General features: G+C 40.7%; 1 protein-coding gene across 1 annotated transcript in view; it reads left to right on the top strand.

Moving 5' to 3' along the window:
• The window catches only part of yjefn3 (YjeF N-terminal domain containing 3), a 37,746-nt gene that overhangs the window by 9,350 nt on the left and 3,993 nt on the right, over window positions 1–24,403 (top strand). The window contains exons 2-3 of the mRNA XM_029428915.1: window positions 15,755–15,863; window positions 22,518–22,628. Coding sequence (XP_029284775.1) covers window positions 15,755–15,863; window positions 22,518–22,628 — 220 coding nt within the window. The remainder of the gene's footprint in view (window positions 1–15,754; window positions 15,864–22,517; window positions 22,629–24,403) is intronic.

Below are 24,403 nucleotides of genomic sequence, written 5' to 3' on the forward strand. Positions count from 1 at the left end.
CTGTAGGTTTATTGAACAGATCTTCATGACATGATGCTCCATTTATGTGTGAGACTGTTTGTGATACAATTGTACTCTCCATATTCTTTCTGTTGCACATTTCCAGTAGCGCATGAGTGAAAATAAAATTGACCGAAAGAGAGGAAGAAGACCATCGAGCGCAAAAGCAGAAAGCTGACCTGTTGTTGTTTTTAAATTCTCATTTGTGGATGTGTTTACTTCCTGTGGCTTTATGGGTGTCCTTGTGAGTTTAAGAACTGAACATTATGTGTTTATCCTCAGGTCGTGTGTGTCCAACTGTGCCTTCATGTGTCTTTGTCAGTATTGGAGAGTGTGTGTGTGTGTGTGTGTGTGTCACTGTTTGCAGCCAGAAAGGCTTTCCCAAATTATTAATGGGTTCACAGTCTCGCTCTGCTGAGTCATGATTGTGGTTCTGTTTTGATTCCCATCGGAGGAACTCTTTCGCTGTCTTCTGATTATGTAAATGCTATCTTTTATGTAGCTCTCTGTTGTTGTTTACCTCATCCATTCACTGATGGATTATATAAATTATAGTCGGCTTTTGAAAGGCAAGATAACACTCGAAGAGAACAATAATGTGCAAATTGAATTGGCTTCATGGTAGTTCTACATGAAGACGGTAGGCCTACAGCAGTCTTTAGTTCAATCACCGATAAACATTGGCCTAAATATTGTCTGTTCTTCTTCGCCTAACAACTAACAAGCTTTTAAACCCAGGCTAAATGTTAAACCCGTGCTATTTTTCAGTCTTTTTCCGGTACCTGTAATGAGACGATCGGTGGGGGTGCAGGGGAATAGTTGCCTCCTGGATGCTTTGATGGACAGAGTGACCTGTGAACCAGCAGATTAATGGTGATGCTGAGACAGGCATGCTGGTGAAAAGAACGCAACCTGGAGAGTCAGACAAAGAAATCAAAAGACGATTAACTAAATGTTTACGCAGACAGAGCTGATCGAACTGCTCGAGGGAAAATGAAAGCAGCAGACATGACAGATGGACGGGAGCTCTGGGTTTGAATCTTTGAAACCCGGTTTCATATATTGGATTTTCTGAGCTCACATCTATTTCTCTATCTTACTCTCACAGCCAAAAATCATATTTCTTTATTTACACAATCTGATAATTGCTGTAATTAAACAGATGGGCATATGGGCTTTTAACGTTTATTGGGATTTCTCTCAGCTCACTGTGCAAAAACCCAAAGGTCTATATTTAGTATCATGGAATAATAGAGTGCGTGGCGCTAAAATTGTCAATACTGGATATGATTTCTGAAAAGGCTTTTTATGTAAGACAACCAAGATTGTTGGGCTTTACAACAATGGTGGATGCAAACACACTTTACTGTAACTATAGTCCTATGAGCTGGCAGGCAAGACGAGCTGCTCGTTATTAAACTATTAAGTCAGAGATTTGAAGAGCGTAACATTTGAAATCTCTGCCTTTTTTTTTATTTAGAGAACTGGGGTTACAAAATGTGACTTTCCTCTAAACGTCTGGTGGCTTAAAGAGAGCAAAGTCAATAACACATCCCTGCGGTGACACCAACACAAAAGGCAACATTTACACATTAGTGGCGGCGGGGCAAATGGCCACACCGACCCAAATGTAATAGACCACCCTCGGTGCCACAAGCATGCCCCGTGTCGAACCCTCGAAAAAGCAGTCACGATGGAGGAGCATGCCAAACAAACATAATGCAATCTGAAAATACTACCAATCACCAGATGTGAATCCACCAATCATACCTACCAACAGGGACGTTAAAGCTGACGACTTCACTGAAATCAACCAAAGATCCTTTTCTACCTGTTGTTATAAGAGAGTGATGCTCAGGGCAAACTCACAGAGCCCACACTCATCGCTTAATTACAATACGGGAAAAGTTACCTATAGATCTGGATCAGCTGAAGTGAGCACAGACCTGCAGACGTATCGACAGATGTCTCTGACATGACGTCAAGCTTTTGATCGCTGTAACTTTAGCCTCGGGTTGTGTCTCCTGTTAGAGTAATGGCTACATCCTTTACCTTCGGTCCATCTCCTTAATCCCTGTTTAGCTCACACACACACACACACACACATTACACACACACACACACACACACACACACACACACACACACACACACACACACACACACACACACACACACACACAGTGTATAAACACTATTGCATTAATGCATGGATTTCCACCCATACCAACACTAATTTACAAGCCTGCAGACTTCCAGCTGTGTCGGCACCCGAATCAGTAATTGTATAGATGTGGTTTGTTTTACTCAATTATTCTTCTTCAGCTCTTTGCCTTTTTTGTTTTGACATTTTAAATGTTCAAGCTTTGGCTTCTGTTCTGTCTCTTCTTGTTTTTGCTTTGTCGATGCGTTTGACACCAATTTGGCACAAATTGTCACAATCCAGCTGGGTTCATCAGCTGTTTCAAATGTAGGATGCTTTGATGTTGACTTATTTTTCCAGTTTCACTTCGACTGACATATGTGTGTGAATAAAAACATCAAACCCTGAACAAACCATGCAGTCGGTTGCCTCACTTTATCTGTATTGCCATTCAGCAGGTGGAGCCGGCATTATCTTTTTTGCTTTGATGATGAATTATCAACAAACTGATTTATTTTGGTTGTGTTTGGTAGATTTTATATGCAACTGTTATCCTCCTCACCTACTCACCTATCTCAAACTTGGTTTTACATTTCAGTTTTCTACCTGCAGTTCAGAGCAAACAAGAATTAAATGACCAGTTAAATGTGTAACGTCCCATCATGTGTGTTAATGTATTTATGTTATATGTTTCATGTTTAGTCTTGTCTCATTGTTCACTTATGTTACAGTCACTGATGTCTTGTCTCGTCATGCACTGTCTGTCATTGCACTTCCTGTTTAATTTGTAATAACCTGTTCCTCTCGTTTGAGAGCACTTCCTGTTTGTGAGTTTTCCCGCCTGTTCCCCATTACCTCGTGTGTATAAATAGTCCTCGTCACGCTTTGTCCTGTTCCAGTTCGTCTTGTGTTTCTGTCACCAAGAGAGCCAGCGTTTTTGGAATTAAGTAGCCATCATAGAGTCGAGTTTAGTTTAGTTTTTATGTTTTCTGCATTTCTTTTTTGTTCTACGTTTTTTTCTCATATGAGTGATTATTTGTTGTAAATGCACAGTCTTGATTAAAGACCTTTTTACTTTTTAAACATCATCTTGAGTTGTTGCATTTGAGTCTACCCTTTTGTGTCACGTTCCTAACAAAATGAACTTCACTTCCTGTATATTATAAGTATATAAGTAAGCGCTCCCAATATTGTAATTGAAATATCGTATAACTCATTAAAAGAGAGGAAATTAATCAAAATAATTCTCATAGGTTTAGCTAAAAGGTGTAAATGAATGAATGAATGCAGTGGGATGAGAGGGAGAACAGTGGTAATCTTTTGAAGCAGTAACAGTCATATAAAGTTTCTCCGTCAATTTAACTTTCCTCCAATGGCACACTCAAGGTCGAGGCAATGAGATTAGACGACGTTGAGGAGATTTAATAATGATCAACCATTTAGTTATGCACAAGAATATTACAAAAACGGCTGTTCTTGAAATCAATGAAGGGTCAGTGGCTTTAGACCGTGTGCATAATTGCCTGGACCAGTAGTGGCCGTTAGCAGGAGATAAAGGTTTCGTTATTGGGGCTATATTTAGTCCCATAATACAACCTGGAAGAAAAGATTATGGCATTATGATACGATAAAGTAACTTAACAGCAGTAAAAGCAGCCATGATGTTCTCCTAATTCATGCAGGTTGTAAGTCTTCTTTTTCTTATACTTTAGTAACAGGAATGTCAATCTATGAATACAAAATAATGGCTAAACGTCAGCTTAATAGCCTGTTGGCTGTGCTGATACAAGCCGGTGGAGTAAAACCGAGTGGATGTGTGAGGAAGCAGTGACAGATACAGGCTTGGCATGACGGCCCTACCTCCACATCACACCTCTGCTGCGTGCGGCTCACACATCTGCACCTCCTTCTCCTGCTGCTGTTGCTCTTTCACCACCTAATCATTTAAGAGGGAGGTAAGTAAGATTGACTGTAACGCACACTCGCAACATGTCACACACAGAAATCCAACAAGCCTCGTATTCTACCCCCAGCCCAGGCTCCCAGGGCTGCACAGCTTGTATGACATTCTGTTCCTAATGTATGGGAAATGCCACATGTGCATACATTACAGCTAAGCCTGTCAGTGCAAAAGCCATTAGTAGCCGGAGGTCTCAGCTGCACACAGACCTTTAACAGTAAAGGATGACGCCAAGGGCGAGTCTTATCAGCAGATGGAATTTAGTATCCATATCTGAAGTCATGAGGCTGCTGCGTGTATAACAAGTGTGTGTCAATAACACACCACCATGCCACAGGGGCTGACTAATTGCTAGTAAAACGGCACTTGACTGAAAGAACAGTTGCCTGGTTGCGTGATTGACTCACCCCAGTCTCACTTTCTCAATCTGGAGTTTAGTCTCTCCTGTTTTGTCCAAGTTTATTGTGACGTCTTGCTGCTCTGCTCTCATTAGAGTCAACTCACTGGAGTATTCTTCTCTCGCTCCACAGCCCTATTCTCAACTTTCTCATCTTTTTTTATTCAAAGCGTCTCTGAAGAATTCTCTCTTCATCATCTCTGCCATCAGCCTTGGTGTCTTTGCACCACTCGCATATTTCTCACCGCCACCTGCCACCCAAGTAGTGTAAACACACCCACACATGCGCCCACGCACACACACACACACGCATGTGCATGCACATGCCAGCGTAGCCGCGAAAGGTCGACCGAATGCCAATTTCGATGCGATGGCTCTCTGGTCCCTCTCATGGTTCCCCCTACTGCTGTGCTCATCAATTATACACAACCTTTGTGTGTGTGTACGTGTGCAGGTGCGGGGATGTAGTTGTGTCAGAAAGCAAAGCATTGCTTGGTGTGAAGGCTTCTGACCAAACATGAGGGTGGGAGACTCAAAGAGACAGTGGCAATGGGGGTTTGAGGCTGTACTTTCTTATTACTCTGTGTTGTTTGTGTTCTGTATCTAATTGCCTTTCAGTTGACTCACCTGCATTTGCCTTGTGAAACAGGTTCCATACTTTGTCTAATGAAAGAAAAATGAGTCAGAGACAGGATTGGATCACACAGTCACATATGGCACACACACACACACACACACACACACACACACACACACACACACACACACACACACACACACACACACACACACATGCAGGATGATTAGGTAGAAAGAGAGTAAGCAATTTATGTGAAGGGAGTTCAAAGAAAGCCTTGGAGAGTTTTCAGCAGCAACAGAAGCATCATTTTTAAAATGTTGTTTTGTCTTTTGTTCTTTTGTTCTGTCTTACCTTTTCTTGGCAATGCTACAACATAGAGCCATAGAAAGTGTGAACAGGAAGCAGATTAGTCTTTTGTATGAGATGAGACAAAGCCCTGTGCTCTTCTGCTATAATAGGGATACTAAAAAATGAATGAAATTACCCTGCTAAGTTTTAATCTTCATCACCCACGCTGCACCCCTGAACTCCAAACTGTTCATCTTTCTCACCAACCAAGCCTTCTTCAGATTTTGATAATGTGTGTTCCTGGAGAAGAACTACAGATTGTGCATTGCATAAGTAGGTCCCTCATTTCAGCACATTGCATATTATAGCAGCCCATATGTTGAGGTTTTTATTTAGATGTTATTGCGTGTTTATTGAGCTCGCTTGTAGAATAGAACAGAGTAACTGTGAACAGTGGCAGAATGACGTGCAGACCTCTTGGTGGGTCCTTTGTGCGTCTTTCGTTCTGTGTTGATGTTCTAGTTCAGTAGTGGTTATATTTATTCAGACTCTACAAGTCAAAATCTCTAAGAATACAAATCCAATCTCAGAATAAATCTTGCTGTCAGACATTCAAACCTCTCCAACTGCCTCTCTTAAGAAATCAGATTTGCCATCTCCAGAGAATTGTTTTGAAACTTGGAGCCAGAATATTCAGCACCGAGCATTAGTATTCAGTTGGAGTCGTGTTTCTGGCCAGCTGGCTAAACATTATTAGTCCAATATTCACTCTTCTGAGGGAAGTATTTGTCTCTTAAACTGCTAAATGCTCCTCAATGTGCACCAGCTAGTTGCTTACGTCTCATTAGTCAGCTGTTTAGTGCTGGGCAGGCAGCATACAGCGCTGCCAAAATAATTAGCTAAAAGATGCTAAAAGGGTGTAGAGCTGAGGAAAATGGACTACAAGCAACTTCTTTCATATAACAATACTCACGTGATCCCTTGTTAGTATTAAACATATTGATTTATATTAGTATTTATGTCATAAATCAGTAAAAAAAGAAATTGTGTATTCTCATTATTAGGTACGTTAAGACTGACGTTTGCTGGTTACTTACAGTCATGACAGTATGACTCATAAACAACATAATCTGCATGACAAAACATTACCAGAATACATCCTTCTAACTGATTCTTGCAGTAGCTCAGCCCGTAGCTCCGTCTTGTGAGCTGACTGATAAGAATTAAACAGAAAGTAAGCAATACCAGTAAACCGCAAGGCCTTCCAAAATTAAAAAAACGATGATAACATCTGTTAAATGTTCTTCCCTGGAGAAGCCAGGGTTTAGGCTTCATCAGCAGGATATTGAATGTTAACATTAACTTAATATTAGCTACACTGCACATTTATAAACTGCAGTAGAAAGCTGTTCTCTTCTTTTAATGTGAAGGTTTGACGGGGGTCCTATACCTTTTGTAAAAAGCAGTTTGGTGACAATTACGTTTGTGCACACGCCGTCATTGACAAACATATCCTACAGTAATCCTCACATCTGCTCTGTATCTGTAGCGTGCATGGAATTGTAATTTGGATGTGTATTGGTCCTTCTCTTATATTGCATTTTGGTCTTCCTGATATATTTCCCCCCCTCCCACACGCAGTGTTACACTGTGTCCTGCAACTAACCAACCGTGACATCTGGAGCCAAATGGGTGTAAAAGCTGTAGACAGAGGCCTCATGGGATTATAGACCGACCAGAAATACAGCCAAACATCATGTTGTTCAGCTCTAGCTGGTTTCAGTGGTCCTATCAATTCCTAGTTAACATTAGCCGCACATTGATAGATCATAGAGACTGATTAAACACTGTCTCATTCTGCCATCATAAAGCATTCTTGTCTTAGTTTACAGCCTGGGAGAAAAGCATTTATTTGGCCACATACAGCAGAGAGGGCTGCAGGAAGATTGTCCTCTTCACGGCAGGGTTTTATTAGTCTGACATGTTCCTTTTGTATCTCAGCATTGCCGGTGGCGGTGGTTCTAATTATGCCGTGTCGCTTTCTCCTCCTCTGTTCCTCTTATCTGCTGCCTCTCCACCTTTCCCATCTATCCTTCAATTATTTTTGTTATGTTGCCGTAATAGTTTAGACCTCTCTCTCTCTTTCAGCCACTTTTCTCATTTTTCACTTTTATTACAGCCCCACAGAGCGATAAAGGGGATTTTATCAAACAATATCACACTGCATCACACTGCACCGCATATAAGACCCATCGTTCCACCATTATTGGGAATGCTTTGATCATCCATTACAGTTCTGAAAACAACACTCTCCTCATGTTATAAAAGCCAGTGCTCACGATGATTGCGGCATGTTGAGGTCTGATGCCTTCACATCATGATGCCACTCAGCTCCAGCTGGAACACTAACCATGCTTCTTTGAGTTTTAAATTAAGAGAAATATGGAAGTGCAAGGGTTCACTTTCTCAGAGCGATCATTCTGGCTTATTACACAATTGGCATTTTTTTGTTGGTGGGAAGCCAGTGAGGGAATGTGCCCTCGGCACTGTACTTGGATGTAGTGTTGTGGGCATAGCATGAGCTCTCCTCGTGAAATTTGCCACTATCGGGTGAAGAAGAGACCGTCACAGTTGTGGGCTCTGTCGGTCCACTCCCTTCTTGGGTCATCTGAGGAGCTAACAGTGACTATGACTATGAAGGAAATTGAGCATTTGAATTGGGTTAAAAGGGAAAAATAGAAGGGAAGGAAGGAGGGAAGTCAATCCATCTCAGAACAATCCATCACAAACAGATGGGAAAACATTTAGAGGTGATTGTGGATACATACGCCCACATTTCATACGTTTCATACATTGAGACAAAGACCTTACACCTGTGCACCTCAATTAAAATGTTGTTTATTGAGCAAGCAAGCTGACCTGGTGGATGCTGAAATTAGCTTGACTTATTTTGCATAATTTCTTGTCTGGATGTAAAGGGGCATACTGAACTCTTTTTTTTCTAGCATGCTCTTTATGGCTAGTCACATGACTCTGGCAGCGTTGTTGCTATGGCACCGGGGCTGTCCATAAGGGGCATGCTAGGGAAGAAAATGAGGTCACTTTACAGTTGAACCAGCATCTGCTGGCTGCAAAGTTTTATATTGAGTATAAAGAAGCAAGCCCTCGGGTGTAATATGGATCTATCTGAATCTACAGTAGACGGAGAGATTCAAATACAACCACACATCTCTCCCTCTGAAGACGAGACGTTTCTCCTAAAGCACATAGCAACTGACACATTGTTGTTTTTAAACTTCAGATCCCTGGTAACACTGATGGGTCATCAGTCTGTCGTGTCCTGGCCGGCAGCCTTATAAATTGCGTTAGTCATTGTGTTCCTGCCTCCAGGACCTGGTGGACAAGACCCTGCCTCAGTGAAAACGGATCGGATGTGACAACACACGCTTTGTATATCGTGATGCTGACGGCCTCTGGCCTCAAACTCAGATAGCTGGGTTTAAAGCAGAGGTCGAGGTTATACATATATATCCTGGATAACTGTGTGAAAGGGTTAAAAACCACTGAAGGGAGAGGGGGGGGGGGGGTATGATGTAACCTGTGGGCATGTTGCTGTGCCCCTCTCATGTATGTCTTGTGCATCTGTGTGTGCGCATGTGTGTGTGTGTGTGTGGGCGATCCTCCATCCAGATAACAGTCCTCCTTTTTTTTACGGTCACATGACATCTTACAATCAGGGTGAAGTAGACCTGACTCATGGATGGACATTTTTAGCTGGAGAGAACACACACTCACAGGAAATATAACACAGAAATGAGCTTGCCAACACCTGTGGCTTTCGGTAAATATGATCACTGTAATGTTTTATAGGTCCATAGGTGCATGGTGGCTTGAGGATGAAATGAGTTATGAGAGTAAAATGCAGGAGCCACAGATTGATATTATCTAAAGAATGTTCCGGATATGAGGAACATGAGCAGACGGATAAACTGATTACGCCTGATTTGAAAGAATGATGCTACTGGACACAGTTGTATGGTGTGTATCTCTCTCTTGCACACACGCACACTACAGTCAGTCCTAAATAATTGCCATAGGAGACTTGAAACAAATAATCATGCCATCCTGATTTGATAAGAATTGAGCAGCATGAAGGGGCTCACGCTGGGCAGTTAGAGTGGGACCATATGGAGGCTCAAGGCCAGCTCCGGTCTGCCAGCTGCGGCTGTTTATGAGACACTCCCACTACTGCGGCACCTGATCCTCCTGCCCATCATCGAATTATGCAGAGGGAAATATAATATGTATCTTTATGCCTCCAGCTATCTACAAATGTGAGTCGGGCATCGTAAACACCTCGTAATGCTCGCTTGGGTTTTTGGCGAGCTGTGCTGTGACTACATCATTCCAGGATTGTAGTAGCCTTAATTAGAAAATGGTTACGCTGCGGGATTCACACTGCATATGCTATATACTCAAATGATCTCATACACTGTAGGGCATTGTTTTTTATTTAGATATGCTTGTGTAACAGCCTGATTCTTGTTTTTGTTAAGCTTGAGTTATTGCATTGTTTAAAATAGTGTGCACTCATGTCATTGCATGCATTACTTTTTCTCTGCTGGTATTCCCATTATTCTCATTTTTACCAACAAAGATTAAACCATTCTGCATTTCTCTGTTGCCCTCCTCCTGCGACTTTCCCCCCTTTACATCGTCTCCTAGCTGGATACTGCAGGAATTACTGGAAGCACACTCCGGGAGGCATGCCTGATGATGATGATGAAAGGTGTCCTGAGTGTGTTAAATTACATGCACACCTGGAAAAGCCTACTGATGATCTTGTTTTAATAGCAGGGGAGCCATCCTTCAGACAACAGAGTTCAAGATTTAAAGCTTTGTAGGACATAGGCTGATGATCAAAACCTATTAGCTGGAACAAAACCGTATGTCCATAATGAGATTATCTTCAGGGTACTGATGAAAGTCAAGTTTAAGATGAGTACCTAGTAATGGGTACACAGCCTCACCTCTCTGCTTATGTGGTATAAAGCTACATTTACCGTCTGCAGTTTTCATCTAAAGACATTCCTTAGATCAAAAACCAACAAGGGTGAGTCATCTCCCATGTGCTCTCTCAGTCTCTGTTTTCAATTTCTCTGTGTGTCACCTGTTGTCACCCCTCCATCTGCCATCACTATGGTTCAGTGACTTTCGTCAGAGCTGCTGTGATAGAGAGAGAGAGAGAGATAGAGGTTGGCGGTACAGGGGGGGCAAGAGTGGCCGAGGAAGATAGAGAGAGAAAATGGAAAAGGGTAAATTGGAGTGAATGATAAGGTGATATCAGAAAAGTTGGATATCAAAGGACAAGAGAAGTGGAGAGTGAACACAAGTGAGGTTAATGAGAGGGAAATATTTCAGTGTGTCCTGCAAATGTGACTGCAGGTCAAATAGGTCGGCCGAAGTATTTTTTGCATCATGATGTTAAAGGTTCATCATGGTTATATTGGAGATCCTGTTTTTTGTGTACGTGTCTTTATTTGAAACCAGATTTTCTTTAAAATGTTTGCTTGATTTTTACACCGATCAGAAAGGTGCAATTATATAATAACACAAATAAAGGAAACAAATAAAAATGACCCATACAATTCACCAACCCATCCGTCTTCTTGCTATAAACTTGTCTCTTACACTTTACACATGATTAAACTCAATCAGCCCATTTTTATCATGACAAACTATACTATGACTTATTTATGATATTTTTACTACATACTTAAAAAAAGAAAGAAGACGTATTGACCTCTACTTGACATCAACGACATGGTTACGAAGGGAACATGTTGGCAATGGTAATCATTTTTATTGTATTTTTAATGTCATAGTATGTCATAATTGAAGATTTCATACTATAGTATATCAAATTAATGTCATAGTATGGTATGACAATAGCATAATATACCATAAAAACTCTGTCATGTATAGCATTTCATAAAAAAAATTGATTTCCTAGGTTCACATTACAGTGTGTAATTAATACAAATAAAAAGATGAAGCAGGTCCGTTATATGTACATGTATGTAATTAATTTAGTATATATTAAGTGACAAACAATACATACAGCAATGGTTTCCAATGATATGTTATTACTGAGCCATTGGTTTTTACACAGATAGGTCTATTGCTCTTTGTCTCTTTATCGAAAATGTAGACCATTGTATGGTGAAGAGGCCGACCGTAGTCAACAGTTGCTATGTCGCTTACTGGAGTAGCCATTGTTGCAAACACAAAAGCTTTCCCTGCACTGTATTTAGGCTGAATCATAACTGCGTTATATTAACTGTGATAGACGGTAGAAAAATAGATGTTAATGCATATGGTAATGTTGCAGATTAGTTAAGAGGATAGAAACGGATACGAAAAGAGCTTTGTCCTTCTAATCAACATGTTATTTGATGTGACACTTTATTTATGTTTAAAGGGTCTGAAGCATCATTAACATCGGTTGAGTATTAGATGGAGCCGGCGGAGGACAGATAATGAGAGAGAGTGGGATCGAGAAGAGGGCTGTGGACCAGTGTTTTACTCTCTCCTCTCCAAGGCAGGAATCAGACTAATTATTATCTGCTCTTTAATAGACCAGCACAGTTCCAATCCTATGACCTTCTTCAGTTTAGTCAATTACACAACAGTGAATCTGGAGCAGGTAGCAGCAGCTGTGTACCCTCACTTCTTATGAGGCAGCAGTGGTGCTGACGGAGGAAGGTGAAACTATTTGTACAGCACAACAGATACAAATAAGTAGGCCTAACTAATAATACAATGAAAACTGTACTAATTAATGTTATACTGCCTTCCAGGAATTCTTTTTAAGTTTTCTTGCTTTAGCAGGAAGCAATTCAGTTTTGTTGTCGAGGCTAATTTTACAGCCATGTTAGCATCTCTGTGAGGCTGTAGGCTACTAAGGAATAATGCAGTGTTTGTATGAGTTAATGTTAACGTTAGCATGCTAACGTGCTAACATACTAACAATGACAATGCTGACATGCTTTTAGCAGGCATAATGTTAATGTGTTCACCCTCTTAGTGTGGCACGTTAGCAACATTTGCTTTGCGTGCTGTTAGCTTAGCTAAAAACATAGCTGTAAGTTATTATTAAGTGTGACGAGCAGCAGATACTGCTGGTGTGTTAAGATAGTTTAAGGTTTAAAATACTATGTTGGCTGTATATGCTCTTAATCCTAAATGGTATTTATGTTAAACCTGAAATTATCTGTCTGTTTCTCTATGATTTAGTTTTGTAACATAGCTCCCCCTGCAACGTTTAGCCTACAATAGGAGGCTTGAAAGATGTTGACTTCTACATTTCACTCTGTTATTTTAATCACGCTCCTCATCCCACCAGCAGATCATGCTGGAAAGGTTGAAATTAGGGAAAATTAAGATGAAAGGGGTGGAAAATGTGTCTATTTCAGTCTTCCAATGTTAGAAAAATAGAAGTCTTTCATATTCAGTGGATGATTTATCGCTCATGTTACAAGGTTGCTTCATAACTGCAGAGTAACACGTCGTTTACAGTGTAAGTGTTGGCTGACATAACAGCGTACATTACTTTCACTGTATGTTCTGCAGGGCTGCATTGGATTGCATTATATTTAACAGGTGTTTTTGTGTTCACCCATCATATTTTATGTTGCTATATTTTCTGCATATAAAGAACAGAGTTATGCTGGAAACAACGACAGCTGATGATGAAGGACTAGTATTGCTCATATTTTGTACACTTTGATTGCCACACTCTCCTCCACATTGTAATTTATTCACATGTTGAAATTTGCATTTTTATATTTTAATGACCCCCATTTTCTCCATATTATGTAAATTATTTTGTAACTTTGCTGTAGCCTATACGCTCCTGCAGTCCTCATTTCCCCACAGGGACCTTTAAAGTTTCATTTTACCTTATCTCCAGTGTAAGGTAAACAGACTCATTAAGCAGGTTGATCACAGTTGAGCAGAGCTACAACGAAGGTGACATACTGCAGGAGCAAATCACAAGCATGGGGAAATCAACCATCTCTCTGGGGGAGAGGCTGCTGCATGGCTGTGGCTACAGGTGCAACACAAGCTAATTCTAATAAGCTATTTATTCTGCACCTGCTTTCCTTTAGAAGCACTTTGGTGTTGAAGCTTTCTGCAAGGTCCTTGCACTATAAATGCAAAAATGACTGGTTACATTTTTACAATGTACTTCAGTAGTTTCAGGTGACTAAATGTTTGATTAATACTTATAATAATCATGTAAGAGCTGGTAATTGAACAACGTGCCATATGCAGCGTGAACAACCATCTGCCTGTAGTCTATGAACACTGTGTGCTGCCCCCTTGTGGTAGAGCCTCTCTGCAAACACTAACAGCAGAGCTGTACACCCACAACACTTTGTTCTATCAGTAATGTTAAAGATCAATGGTAAGTGCCTGTTCAGCAGCAGTACTGTTACTGTGATAGTATGAGTTCTCCACCCACCAACAACAGCAGAAGAGATTTGGGATCGGTCTACCTTCGCTGTTTTAAAGGCAATAAATACAATTGTCTATGGCCATATATAATCAGGTTGACTAAATTAAAACTGTAAGGAGCTCTGGTTCTGCCAGGAGAACCCTGTGGATTGAGGTGAACTTTCCAAAGATCAACTTGTCACAGTGACTCAGGAAACATCCCTGAGGTGAGCCGTGGGTGACAGCTGCTGCCGCTCCGCTGGCCCAGGTAAATGCCAGAAACCCCACTTGGATACACTGGCGTGCAGACACACACACACACACACACACACACACACACACACACACACACACACACACACACACACACACACACACACACACACACACACACACACACACTCAGGGTCAGAGATAACCCAGAGAATCAGATGCAGCCCTTCACTGTAATTGTTCAACATTAACAGACCGATAATAGAAGTGGGTTTTTTTCCCTTCTTCTTCCTGGAAAATGGAGCTGAATAGCAATTGAGAGCAGTCACATAATGCAACAGTATTACTACATAAAAGAATACAATTATTCCATTACTTCCATTTATCTGTATGCAAATGTCTGTATGCACACTGTAAGTGGTGGTTGCATTCACAGTACACGTCAGTGTCTGGCATCTGATGTCAACACATGATGTAACAGCAAAAAGCACAATGTAATCTAAAGAAAAACACACACACTTGCACTAACTAAACGAGCACTTCTTTTTTTAGAGGTAAAGATTTATAGTGGAGTAGAGCGTCCCTGTTGAATCAGTGCTGATTAGAAATACAATATTAATGTAGTTCATCGATCCCTTTCTCATCTGCTTGTATTGGTCCGCAATTGTCTGATTAATTATCTTTATAGACACAAATAATCCCTCTTAAATCCTATTATTCCATAAATTGTCTCACATCTCTGAGAAGTTTAAAGGTTGAAAAAAAGTTAAGACGGCCATTCTTGTTTCTACCTGAACATAATCGTTTCATCATCTAGGTTTTCTTTATTGAGCTGCAGTACTGAGGAGGACCACCAGGTGTCTGTAGAGTAAAAGAGATGTTCTTAACGTTACAGAGTCAGATCCCAAATTAAGATTTATATGAGTTTCACTTGACCTGTTCCTGCTCTTCTTCCAACTGCTGTGCTGTTTTAACGTGGCATTCGTCACACACTTACACACATACTCCTCTGTGCTAAAAGCAGCACCAGCAGGCTCCGAAGCATTACTCACACTGTCACCATGCAGAGAGCTGCCAGAGAAAACAAAGGAACAATCACCTCCGAACACAACATGTGTGAACATTAGATCATAATTATAGATAACTAATGCAGAAATCACATCAACGTCAGGTTGTGTTCACGTACACAGCACACAGCACCACCTGGTATATGTAAGCTACAGTAAAGGCCACGGTTCAATTCATCACCCACATGTTCTGTTTTGAGTTTCATTTCCTCGACTCTCAGAAGCTGTTAAGGTTGGTTATGAGTAGACCTTGACACATATAAAGTCTTAAAAACCTACCTACAGCCACACTTGCTGCTTAAGCAGACATCTGACAACCACCTAAGCATGTATGCATGTAAGCGGACCCATTTTGCTGTGTTAAATACCTTTTTTGGGTATGACGGGTCACTATGTTGTTCATGCAATCACTTAATAATGTGTCAACACTACATTTTAACATTACATTACTACAGAAACTTTTAATTCAGTGTGTCTCTGCTGGTGGGCTGAATTATGTGTGAAGCCTTTTAATGAGGCTCTGAGCAACATGACAACACGATGATGCTGATAATGAACAAAAGCTCTCTTGCTAACACTATGTCATGTTTTATTCTGTGTTTGACAGTAAAGGGGAGGCGGCAGCTATCGAGACAGAGCTACTGAGGGACTACAGGTTTGGACAGCAGCAGCTGATAGAGATTTGGGGACAAGCATGCGCCCTCGCCATCACTAAGGTCTGCATGCCTTCTATTTCCCCAAATATCCATGTCTTTTGTTTCTGTCTTGTCTTTCCTTTACTGTAAGTATGAGGCAGAATACAGCACAAGACAATCATGCATAATCCACATCCTTCCATATCTGTCCAAAGGTACAGTATGTGGTCATGGGTAGATCCAACCGACACTATTGCTTTGAATAAAAGCTGGGACAAATAACATCATCCAGTATGTTTTTATTGCAGTTTTAGTTTTTATTGTGAAATAGACCTTTGCTAGAATGGGATGGCGTGCTTTCAACACTCGCCATTAAACCATTGGCACCAAACACTGAACAGTGGTTGCCATTTTTTCTAGTGTGTGTTAGTGTGTCTGTCTGTGTCTGTATGCGTGTATTACTCATGTTCGATGGACATAAATCTGTTACATTGTCGGGACTTTTGCGGACTTATGTTGGGGATCGCCCATAACGTAAATCATTACAAGGTTAGGTAAGGTTAGGGTATCGAGGAAAGGAAAGTGTGTGTGTGTGTTTTTGTTGAACTGAGGTTTTATCTTCTGCTCCATTCTGTCTTTGTATTGGAAAAGGAAAGATTAACACTAAATAGTTGTTTTTCCATTTTCCATTTCACCAATTTGGTAGTAAATTGTCAAATCAAAGGAATGCAAATGTTTCCAATTACCGATCTTTGCTGCTCAAAGCCATCCAATCAAGAACTACTGGTACCAGCTCAAGTCTTGGCCTACATGGTGTATAACTCAGCAACACCACTAGGTCAAATATTTTATCCAACTGCACATTCTGTCACTCTGGGCTTTTAGTAGTCAAAGCAAAACTCAGCGGGATCGTGATGGTGTGACTGTTTGATTGTACAAGAGGGCAAAAAGGTCACAGCTGCTGCTACTTACACTTTACCAATTTGCATTAACCTCCATAAAAATGTCTGATTATTATGTAAAGGAAACGTTCTAACTTTCTGTGACATTTTCTTCCAAACATTGGAAATGGCCGATCACCTGAGCTCACAACATCAACGGTCCAGAACCACAGCTCCTCTCCTCTGTGGTCTGGACTGTGTCAAGCCAAGTGTGTGTGTGTGTGTGTGTGTGTGTGTGTGTGTGTGTGTGTGGAGGGCTGTTAGGAACACATGTGGTTCCCTTTGACCAGACCATTCGCTTGGGTTAACGCCACACTGGTTTCCTCAGTGGGCTCCTCAACAGGCTGTGATGAATAATAGTCTGAGCAACACGACACATGAAACCTTGCGCTGCTGTCAGAAGGAGAAAACAAAGGAAAGAGACATAGACAGAAGCAGAGACACAAACGAGTGGTTTACAGGAAAGGGTAACAAAAAAAACACATCAATAAAAGTGATAACAGTTAAATTTGATACTTTAATATCTCCCCTCGGAAAAAGCAAAGAGAACAGACATAAGAAAGAGAGAGAGAGAGAGAGACAGGGGATGTCAGACATGCAGATACAAAGAATAATAAACAGAGAGCTATTATAGCAAGAAAGACAATAACAATGTTTTTGACAAAGCAAACAAACATCATTGTAATATCAGAGATATCATCATCTCTCAGTGTTTCGTAGATATTTTCTTATATAACAGTTTTTTTGTTTGTTGGAAGAGCAACATTAGCATTTATTTGTGTAAATAAGCTATTGTCTGCTAACATGTGCGTTGTAAAGTCAAAATATATATATATTATTTAACCAAATAAAGCTATTCAATTCTTGGGGGGTGAGAAACTCGCAGACACAACAGCGACGTTAGTCATTTTAAGAGAGAAAGTAAGAGCTGAGACAGGCAGAGTGGCAGCATCAGAGACTTTGTGTTCTCCCCTCAAGAGTGTGTGATTAATCCCACATCCACTTCCCCTCTATTATCATCAGCCACCGCTGGCCCCATGCCTGGTCCTCTACCAGCAGCATAGCCTTACTAGACAAACACGGCCGGGACGCTGCGGATCGCTGCTGCCCACAGCCGCCAGCAGCACGCGACTGCTTACATGACATCACTGCTATTTAAAGAAAATTGCAGTAGGAGATGCAGACAGTCTGATTTCACTGGTTTCACTGTTGGCCTGCTGCTGTTGGCGTCCAAGTATACCACACACACACACACACACACACACACACACACACACACACACACACACACACACACACACACACACACACACACACACACACACACACACACACACACACACACACACACACACACACACACACACACACACACACCTCTGTTTGCCAGATAGATTATAGGTCTTTTGTAAGTAATCCCTTTACTGTTCCAGCAGCCGCAGCGACCAGGTCGAGACTGTTTGTGTGTGTTTCTACCAGTCTGAGACTTTTCAACACCTCAGTGGAGACGGGAGACTTTTTGTTACCACACAGGAGTAAATGAGTCTATAGTTCACAGGAGCCCCTGCACTGTAGCGGGGTCCTCTCGTACACTAAAGGCACTCCTCTGCATATATTGCGTTTCTAGGACCCTGATTGTGTTTTCTCAGGCTCCGTGTGTGTTTCAGGTTGATTGGAGGTGAATGTGCCTTTAACATTTATTTCAAAGAGGTATTCCCTTGGAGACCTTATTGCAATCAAGACAGACATATTTGAGGTGTGTGTGGGAGTGTGTACGTGAGTGTGAGGGGTGTTCCTAGCACTACTACCCATAACCTTTCCTAATGTGGACCCTTCCTAAAGCGTCCTTCTAAAGCTCACATGCTAAAAGAGTTATTTCTAAATGTTAAATATGAAACGTTTGCCCTCTTCTATGTATTTCATTTTTATTTTTGGAACTATGGATACACTTTGTTGTAGGCCTCACATTTAATGTCCACGGAAAACTGAGAAAACGTCAAACGTTCTGCAGTAGAATAAATAATAAGAAGCAAGCAGGAAACAAATGTGCTGAACAGATGCAACACACCATCTGTCTGCACTTGTAGAAACCTCGTCCACATCAAAAAATATCATAAATATCTCGAACACTGGAAAACATATCAACAAGTTTATTAACCTGATCATAAAACCTTGTTTTTCCAAAAACATTTTCATCATTTTCTTGTCATGGCAGTTTGAACTGCTTGAGAATTTTATTGAGAAAAACGAAATTATTCTTGAATAAAGTGCATCATAGACTTCAAGATATTTAACTTAATATAAGTGAGAACTTGTCATTAACTACTTACTAAACATCCAGAAGACTTCAGTCTGCTTTTGCCATCATGCGGCCTTTTTCTTCTTCGTGTGTAATACACCGAGCATAGAGAATGATGTCATACTTGCATGTTTTTATTTTTTTTAACTACATTATGATGAATAAAGTAGCTAGGTAATTCAGTATCAACCTAAAGAGTGCATTGTAAATACCTCTTTTAGTCATTTAGATATAAAAGACAAACAAAAGAGAACTTTCAACACCAACGCTGGAGACAGAAAGCCATTAGAAATGCTATTTATCTCTTCTATTGCTAATTGCTTTCTGTATTCAGGGATCCATTTGGAGGCTCCATACCACAGTAAATGGGTTAAGATAGATATTTCTTAGAGAGAATTAAGCTTCTGTTCTAAGCGACATTTAGACAAATGCTTCAAAACACATCAGAGCGCTGGCCAAATTGATCCAGCCTGCTCACTTTATAGCTGCTTACCTTCAGCAGTGTGTGGCTCTAATGGTTTCTCCAGCAGCATGAAACGGCTGCAGCATTGATATCACTGATCCTCCCGGCGGCCCTTAACATTTCAAGGAAAGGCCATTAAATCTTGTGATGTGAGCTTTTCTATGTTGAAACGGGATGCAAGAGACAGAGAGAACACATATGAGAAGATTGAGCTAATTTTAAAGCATTATTATTTATTTATTTTGCAATTTGTGAGCCGTGGAGCGAGCTGTAAATATAACACTGACATATTATCTATCACCTTATAAACATATTGGCAAACAACTGTGTATTCACACATCCAGGAGACACGGAGCAACATTAGCTTTCTCTTAGGTCGTGCTTCTGACCACCTGACTTGAAATTTAAGTCCAATAGTAGTCTCCTTTTTAGATTTGATTTGGTTTCATGTCGATAATACATTATTAACATGCGTATAAAGTGTAATAATCTGCTCGTAGCACTGTATAACTAGAAGAACTCACAACTTTAAGCACATTTAACACATTATAAAGCATTTTATAATTGCAAGTATCATAATACTTCATACTTGCTGGTCACTCACTGACTTTGTTTTGCTGCAAGGATCATAATGTATTATAATTCCCATAGTTGTAATACATTATAATCACTTTTAAATGCATTATAATGTGATTGTAAGTTATTGTTTGCTTTAAATAAAGTGAAAAAAATGTCATTAAATCTTTGCCAAAACAACACACACAAAGCAAACCATGAGTAACTTTTAATCACATTATAATGCATTACAACTATGGAAATGATAATACACTATCCTTGCAAGAAAAAGGTCATTGAATGCAACAGGAAACATGGTTATGGTCCCGAAAAACCAAAACAATGATCCAAAATAAACTAAAACACAGTTTATAAATCTGATAAGAATAGTTCATCACTAGAAGCTTCCCCTTTCATACTGCACAGGCATCTGATCCATTATTAACATATAATAAATATTAATGGCTGCAGCTTTAAGTCTACTTCTTTGTTCCTTTTAATCTATATATGTTTTATTTAAGTCTTATAACACCTATAGGGGCGAGTTCACTAGCAGAGATGATTAGCCTTTAATAGCCGGCTGCAGTAATTACACTTAACATTTCCCTCGAGGGAGCAACTCAGAACAGATTGCTTGACATTATGTCAGACACACACACACACACACACACACACACACACACACACACACACACACACACACACACACACACACACACACACACACACACACACACACAGGGTGCCACTTTAAATGAACTAACATGTCCTGAACATCAGATTACACAGTGTGAAACTCACTAAGAGCTTCTGTCTCATCAGATATGAAAACGAGAGACACTGTCCTGTTTTACTGTCTTCCATTTTTAGTCTCTACTTCCTGTCTTCTCTTTCCCACTCAATCACTCCCTGCTCCTCTCTCCTCATATCACCATCAGCCCCGGGGCTCTAAGCGACCATAACACGATCTCCTCCATCTCATTGAGTCTGTGTGATGATTTCTCAGCTGAGCTGTTATGATGGAGGTAACGGCTGCTGTCTCTTCTCCTGGAGTCTTCGCTCTAGTTAATGCACTCTGAGTCTTGTTATATCCAATTATACAATATGGGGAATGGCCTATTCCTCCTCACCAACGTTCTCCTGTATTGAATACATTAGTGGAAGTGGAAGTAAATGGATTTTACATGTGGTCTATTTTAAACTCATATCCAAAATTTGGAGGCCACTGTTCAACAATGAGGATCCATTTAAATGACGTAACACTAGATTTATATTACAACATGCAATTTATAGTGTGACTATTTTTGTAATTATGGTGCAATTATTTACTATAATAATACTAATCTTCTATAATCATTTATAAATGATTACGGGGTACAATAAAACATTTATGGATGTAATAAAGGGGATAACAGCTTGTAAATTATCAGGTAATTACTTTTTGAATGACAGGATATTTATAAAATAATTACAGGGTACAAGGAATATGTATCTTTATTATAAAGACCTCATACGTTCATTATGGGATACAGGGATGTACTTATGAGAAGACAAAAGAAAAGTATAAAACACACTTGCACTGTGGTTCTGTGATCTAAAGCGTCACTGCAGTCATAAACTATTTATTACGGTGACAAAACTTGGCGAATTGGTTTTACAACTTGTGTTCTGACACACATTTAATTGGACTCCTCTCTCAGTTACACTTCTTCTAGTTTGCTGCGACCTTTACAATGACAAACAATCATTCTTGTACAATGTAACAGTGCAGAAACTCTCAGTAAAACTGAACTGCTTCTGTGGAAAATGAAGGCAGACAGACAGGCTTTCAATAATGATGATGACTGAGTGTACACGCACACACACACACACACACACACACACACACACACACACACACACACACACAGTCAGCAGTTTGGTTGAGGTGTTGGAGATGGAAGATTAGCCACTTATGTTGACAGTTCTGCAGGCGAGTACCGAAGGTGCAGGGTGATTTACAAGGGAATATGCAGCCAGCAAACAAGGCAGATGCCAGCAGCCCGCTGCAGCCGGGCCGAGACGGAAAGTGTGTTTCATATAGCCTACGGAAGCATCCCATGGCGAGGACACTGGTATTTTTTTCCACTGCTGCCAAAGTTATTTTAATGAGATGGGACCTTTTCTCGTAAAAGAAAGAGACAATGTAGCTGGTGCCATTTCCACCCTCGTCTGGCATGACTGGCATGCTGCAGTCAGACACAGACGGAGTGTGATGGAAAGGCAGAGAAACAGATGGGCTGACCTGGGCTGAATAAGAAGCCTGAGTTGTCGGGATAAATACTGAATCTATCTTTCTCTTGCGTCTGTCTCACTATTGCGCTCTATTAATAAGCCTGATTATTTTCTGTACATCTCTTACCTTTTATGCTTTTCCTTTCCTTCAGTCATCAGTTGCTGTTTCTAACGGCATACGTCTTATTCCCTCTCTCCTTCAGGCCTACCCTCTCAGCTCTCTAGCAAAGAAGCAGCCAACAGTGCTGGTGATCTGTGGTCCCGATCAAAACGGCTCCATTGGCCTGGTGTGTGCCCGACACCTGCGCATGTATGTAAGTAAACTACTGCATAAAGGCTAGCCAACAACACAGTGCATGAACAAAAACAACTTTTCAAATCTAAATTATATTCAACGACACAAACAGTGTGGTGCTCACCGAGTCATTTAGATGCTATCACAATAGAACTAACTGCAGCTAGCAGCAGGACTAACAGAGGATCTCCTAAACAGCTTTACAGAATTTCATTTCGGCTTCTGTAAACGGCTCGGAGCAGTTATCCCATTACCCTCCCCGCAAGGGTACTCAGACAGTCATGATATCATGCTATTATTACTCTCGTTAAAGTCGTCTGCCATCATATGATGTCATGACCATGATGTCTGCCTCTCAGGCCACATTCTGACTGACACTTCAAGACTAATTGTTTTTTGGAGGCAGGAATTCATCCTCTCTAACACATTACAGAAATAGAGTCTCTTTTTCACAGTTCATTTCAGTACACAGAGCTGCCGTCCGGTCCCAGTCTGTGACTTTATTGGAAGGGAAATATTGGATATGTGTTTTTGGGATCTTTGGTTTAGAGTGGAATGCATCTATACACTTTACCATATGTGGCTGACATGCTAGATTTACAGTGCATTGATAGTTCTGATTAAAACCATGTTAGATGGACTCTGATGGCTCTCTGTGGAGTCTCTCTCTCTTCCCTCGACTCCCACTCTCTGTCTTTTTCCTTCTCATGGCCAAGGATAGGAGGTCAGAGGTCAGCTCAGAGGGAAATGCAGTTTACCCTGGCATTCTAGAAATGCATGAGAAGCTTCCTCATAAGTAAAAAAACAACTTAAAACAATAAGGCATTGATTCTGTCTTTTAGATATATCATTTGTGGGCTATTTTATGCCTTTTTCTGTCGCTTTGTTTTTAATGTATTCACCTTCTGCTTCTGTCTTTTCCTGTGTTTTTGTCACCTATTGTGACACATATCACGGCGTCTTGAAATGTGCTGAATAAGTACAGTTTTATAAGTGACTGCACTTTACAGTAGGCAGACAGGGACCACACTTGTCTGACTTTGCTCTGACTTGAGTACTTACTTTGGATTGTGAACCGCTATGTTTCTCATGGTGCGATGTGATCCCTGTCAGCAGGAGGACATGCAAGCATACACGTGAGACACACACATTAACACACACACACACACACACACACACACACACACACACACACACACACACACACACACACACACACACACACACACACAGCCTTGATCCTGTGATGCAGAGCTGCGAATGTGATTAGACGGAGCATAGAAATGAATGATCATCTGCAGGCAAACAAGCCAACTTGCTTCTCACGTCACTCCAAGACATACGTGTTCACAAAAGCAGGTTGTGTCTGAGTCTGTCCTGCCTCTTGATTATTTCCACTGCTCGGTATGGGGGGGGGGGACAGGACAGGACATTACAGGACAGGACAGATATTCCTTGATCAAAGCTAATGCTGGATGAAAGTATAACCAAGTCCTATGCACATTAGTTCCATGTGTATTGCTCGTATTAAATACAAGTGGACATGATGTTATGTTTGGCTCACTACATTGTGCTCTATATACATCACTGAAGGGAAAATTCACGTCTGATTTTAATTGGCATTACAGTAACAAAATGCACTTATTCTTTATTATCCAACCTTAAAGAACATTTATTATTATTATTATTATTATTATTTAAACAGAGCACACAGTGTACCTAAATAAGTGCAACAATTACATTTTTTGCGCACGTCTTCAAAGTCTGGTCGAAATGTTAGTTGGTTCACCGGTG

This window comes from Cottoperca gobio, chromosome 4, assembly GCF_900634415.1.
Source record: "Cottoperca gobio chromosome 4, fCotGob3.1, whole genome shotgun sequence".
NCBI classification, from domain to species: domain Eukaryota; kingdom Metazoa; phylum Chordata; class Actinopteri; order Perciformes; family Bovichtidae; genus Cottoperca; species Cottoperca gobio.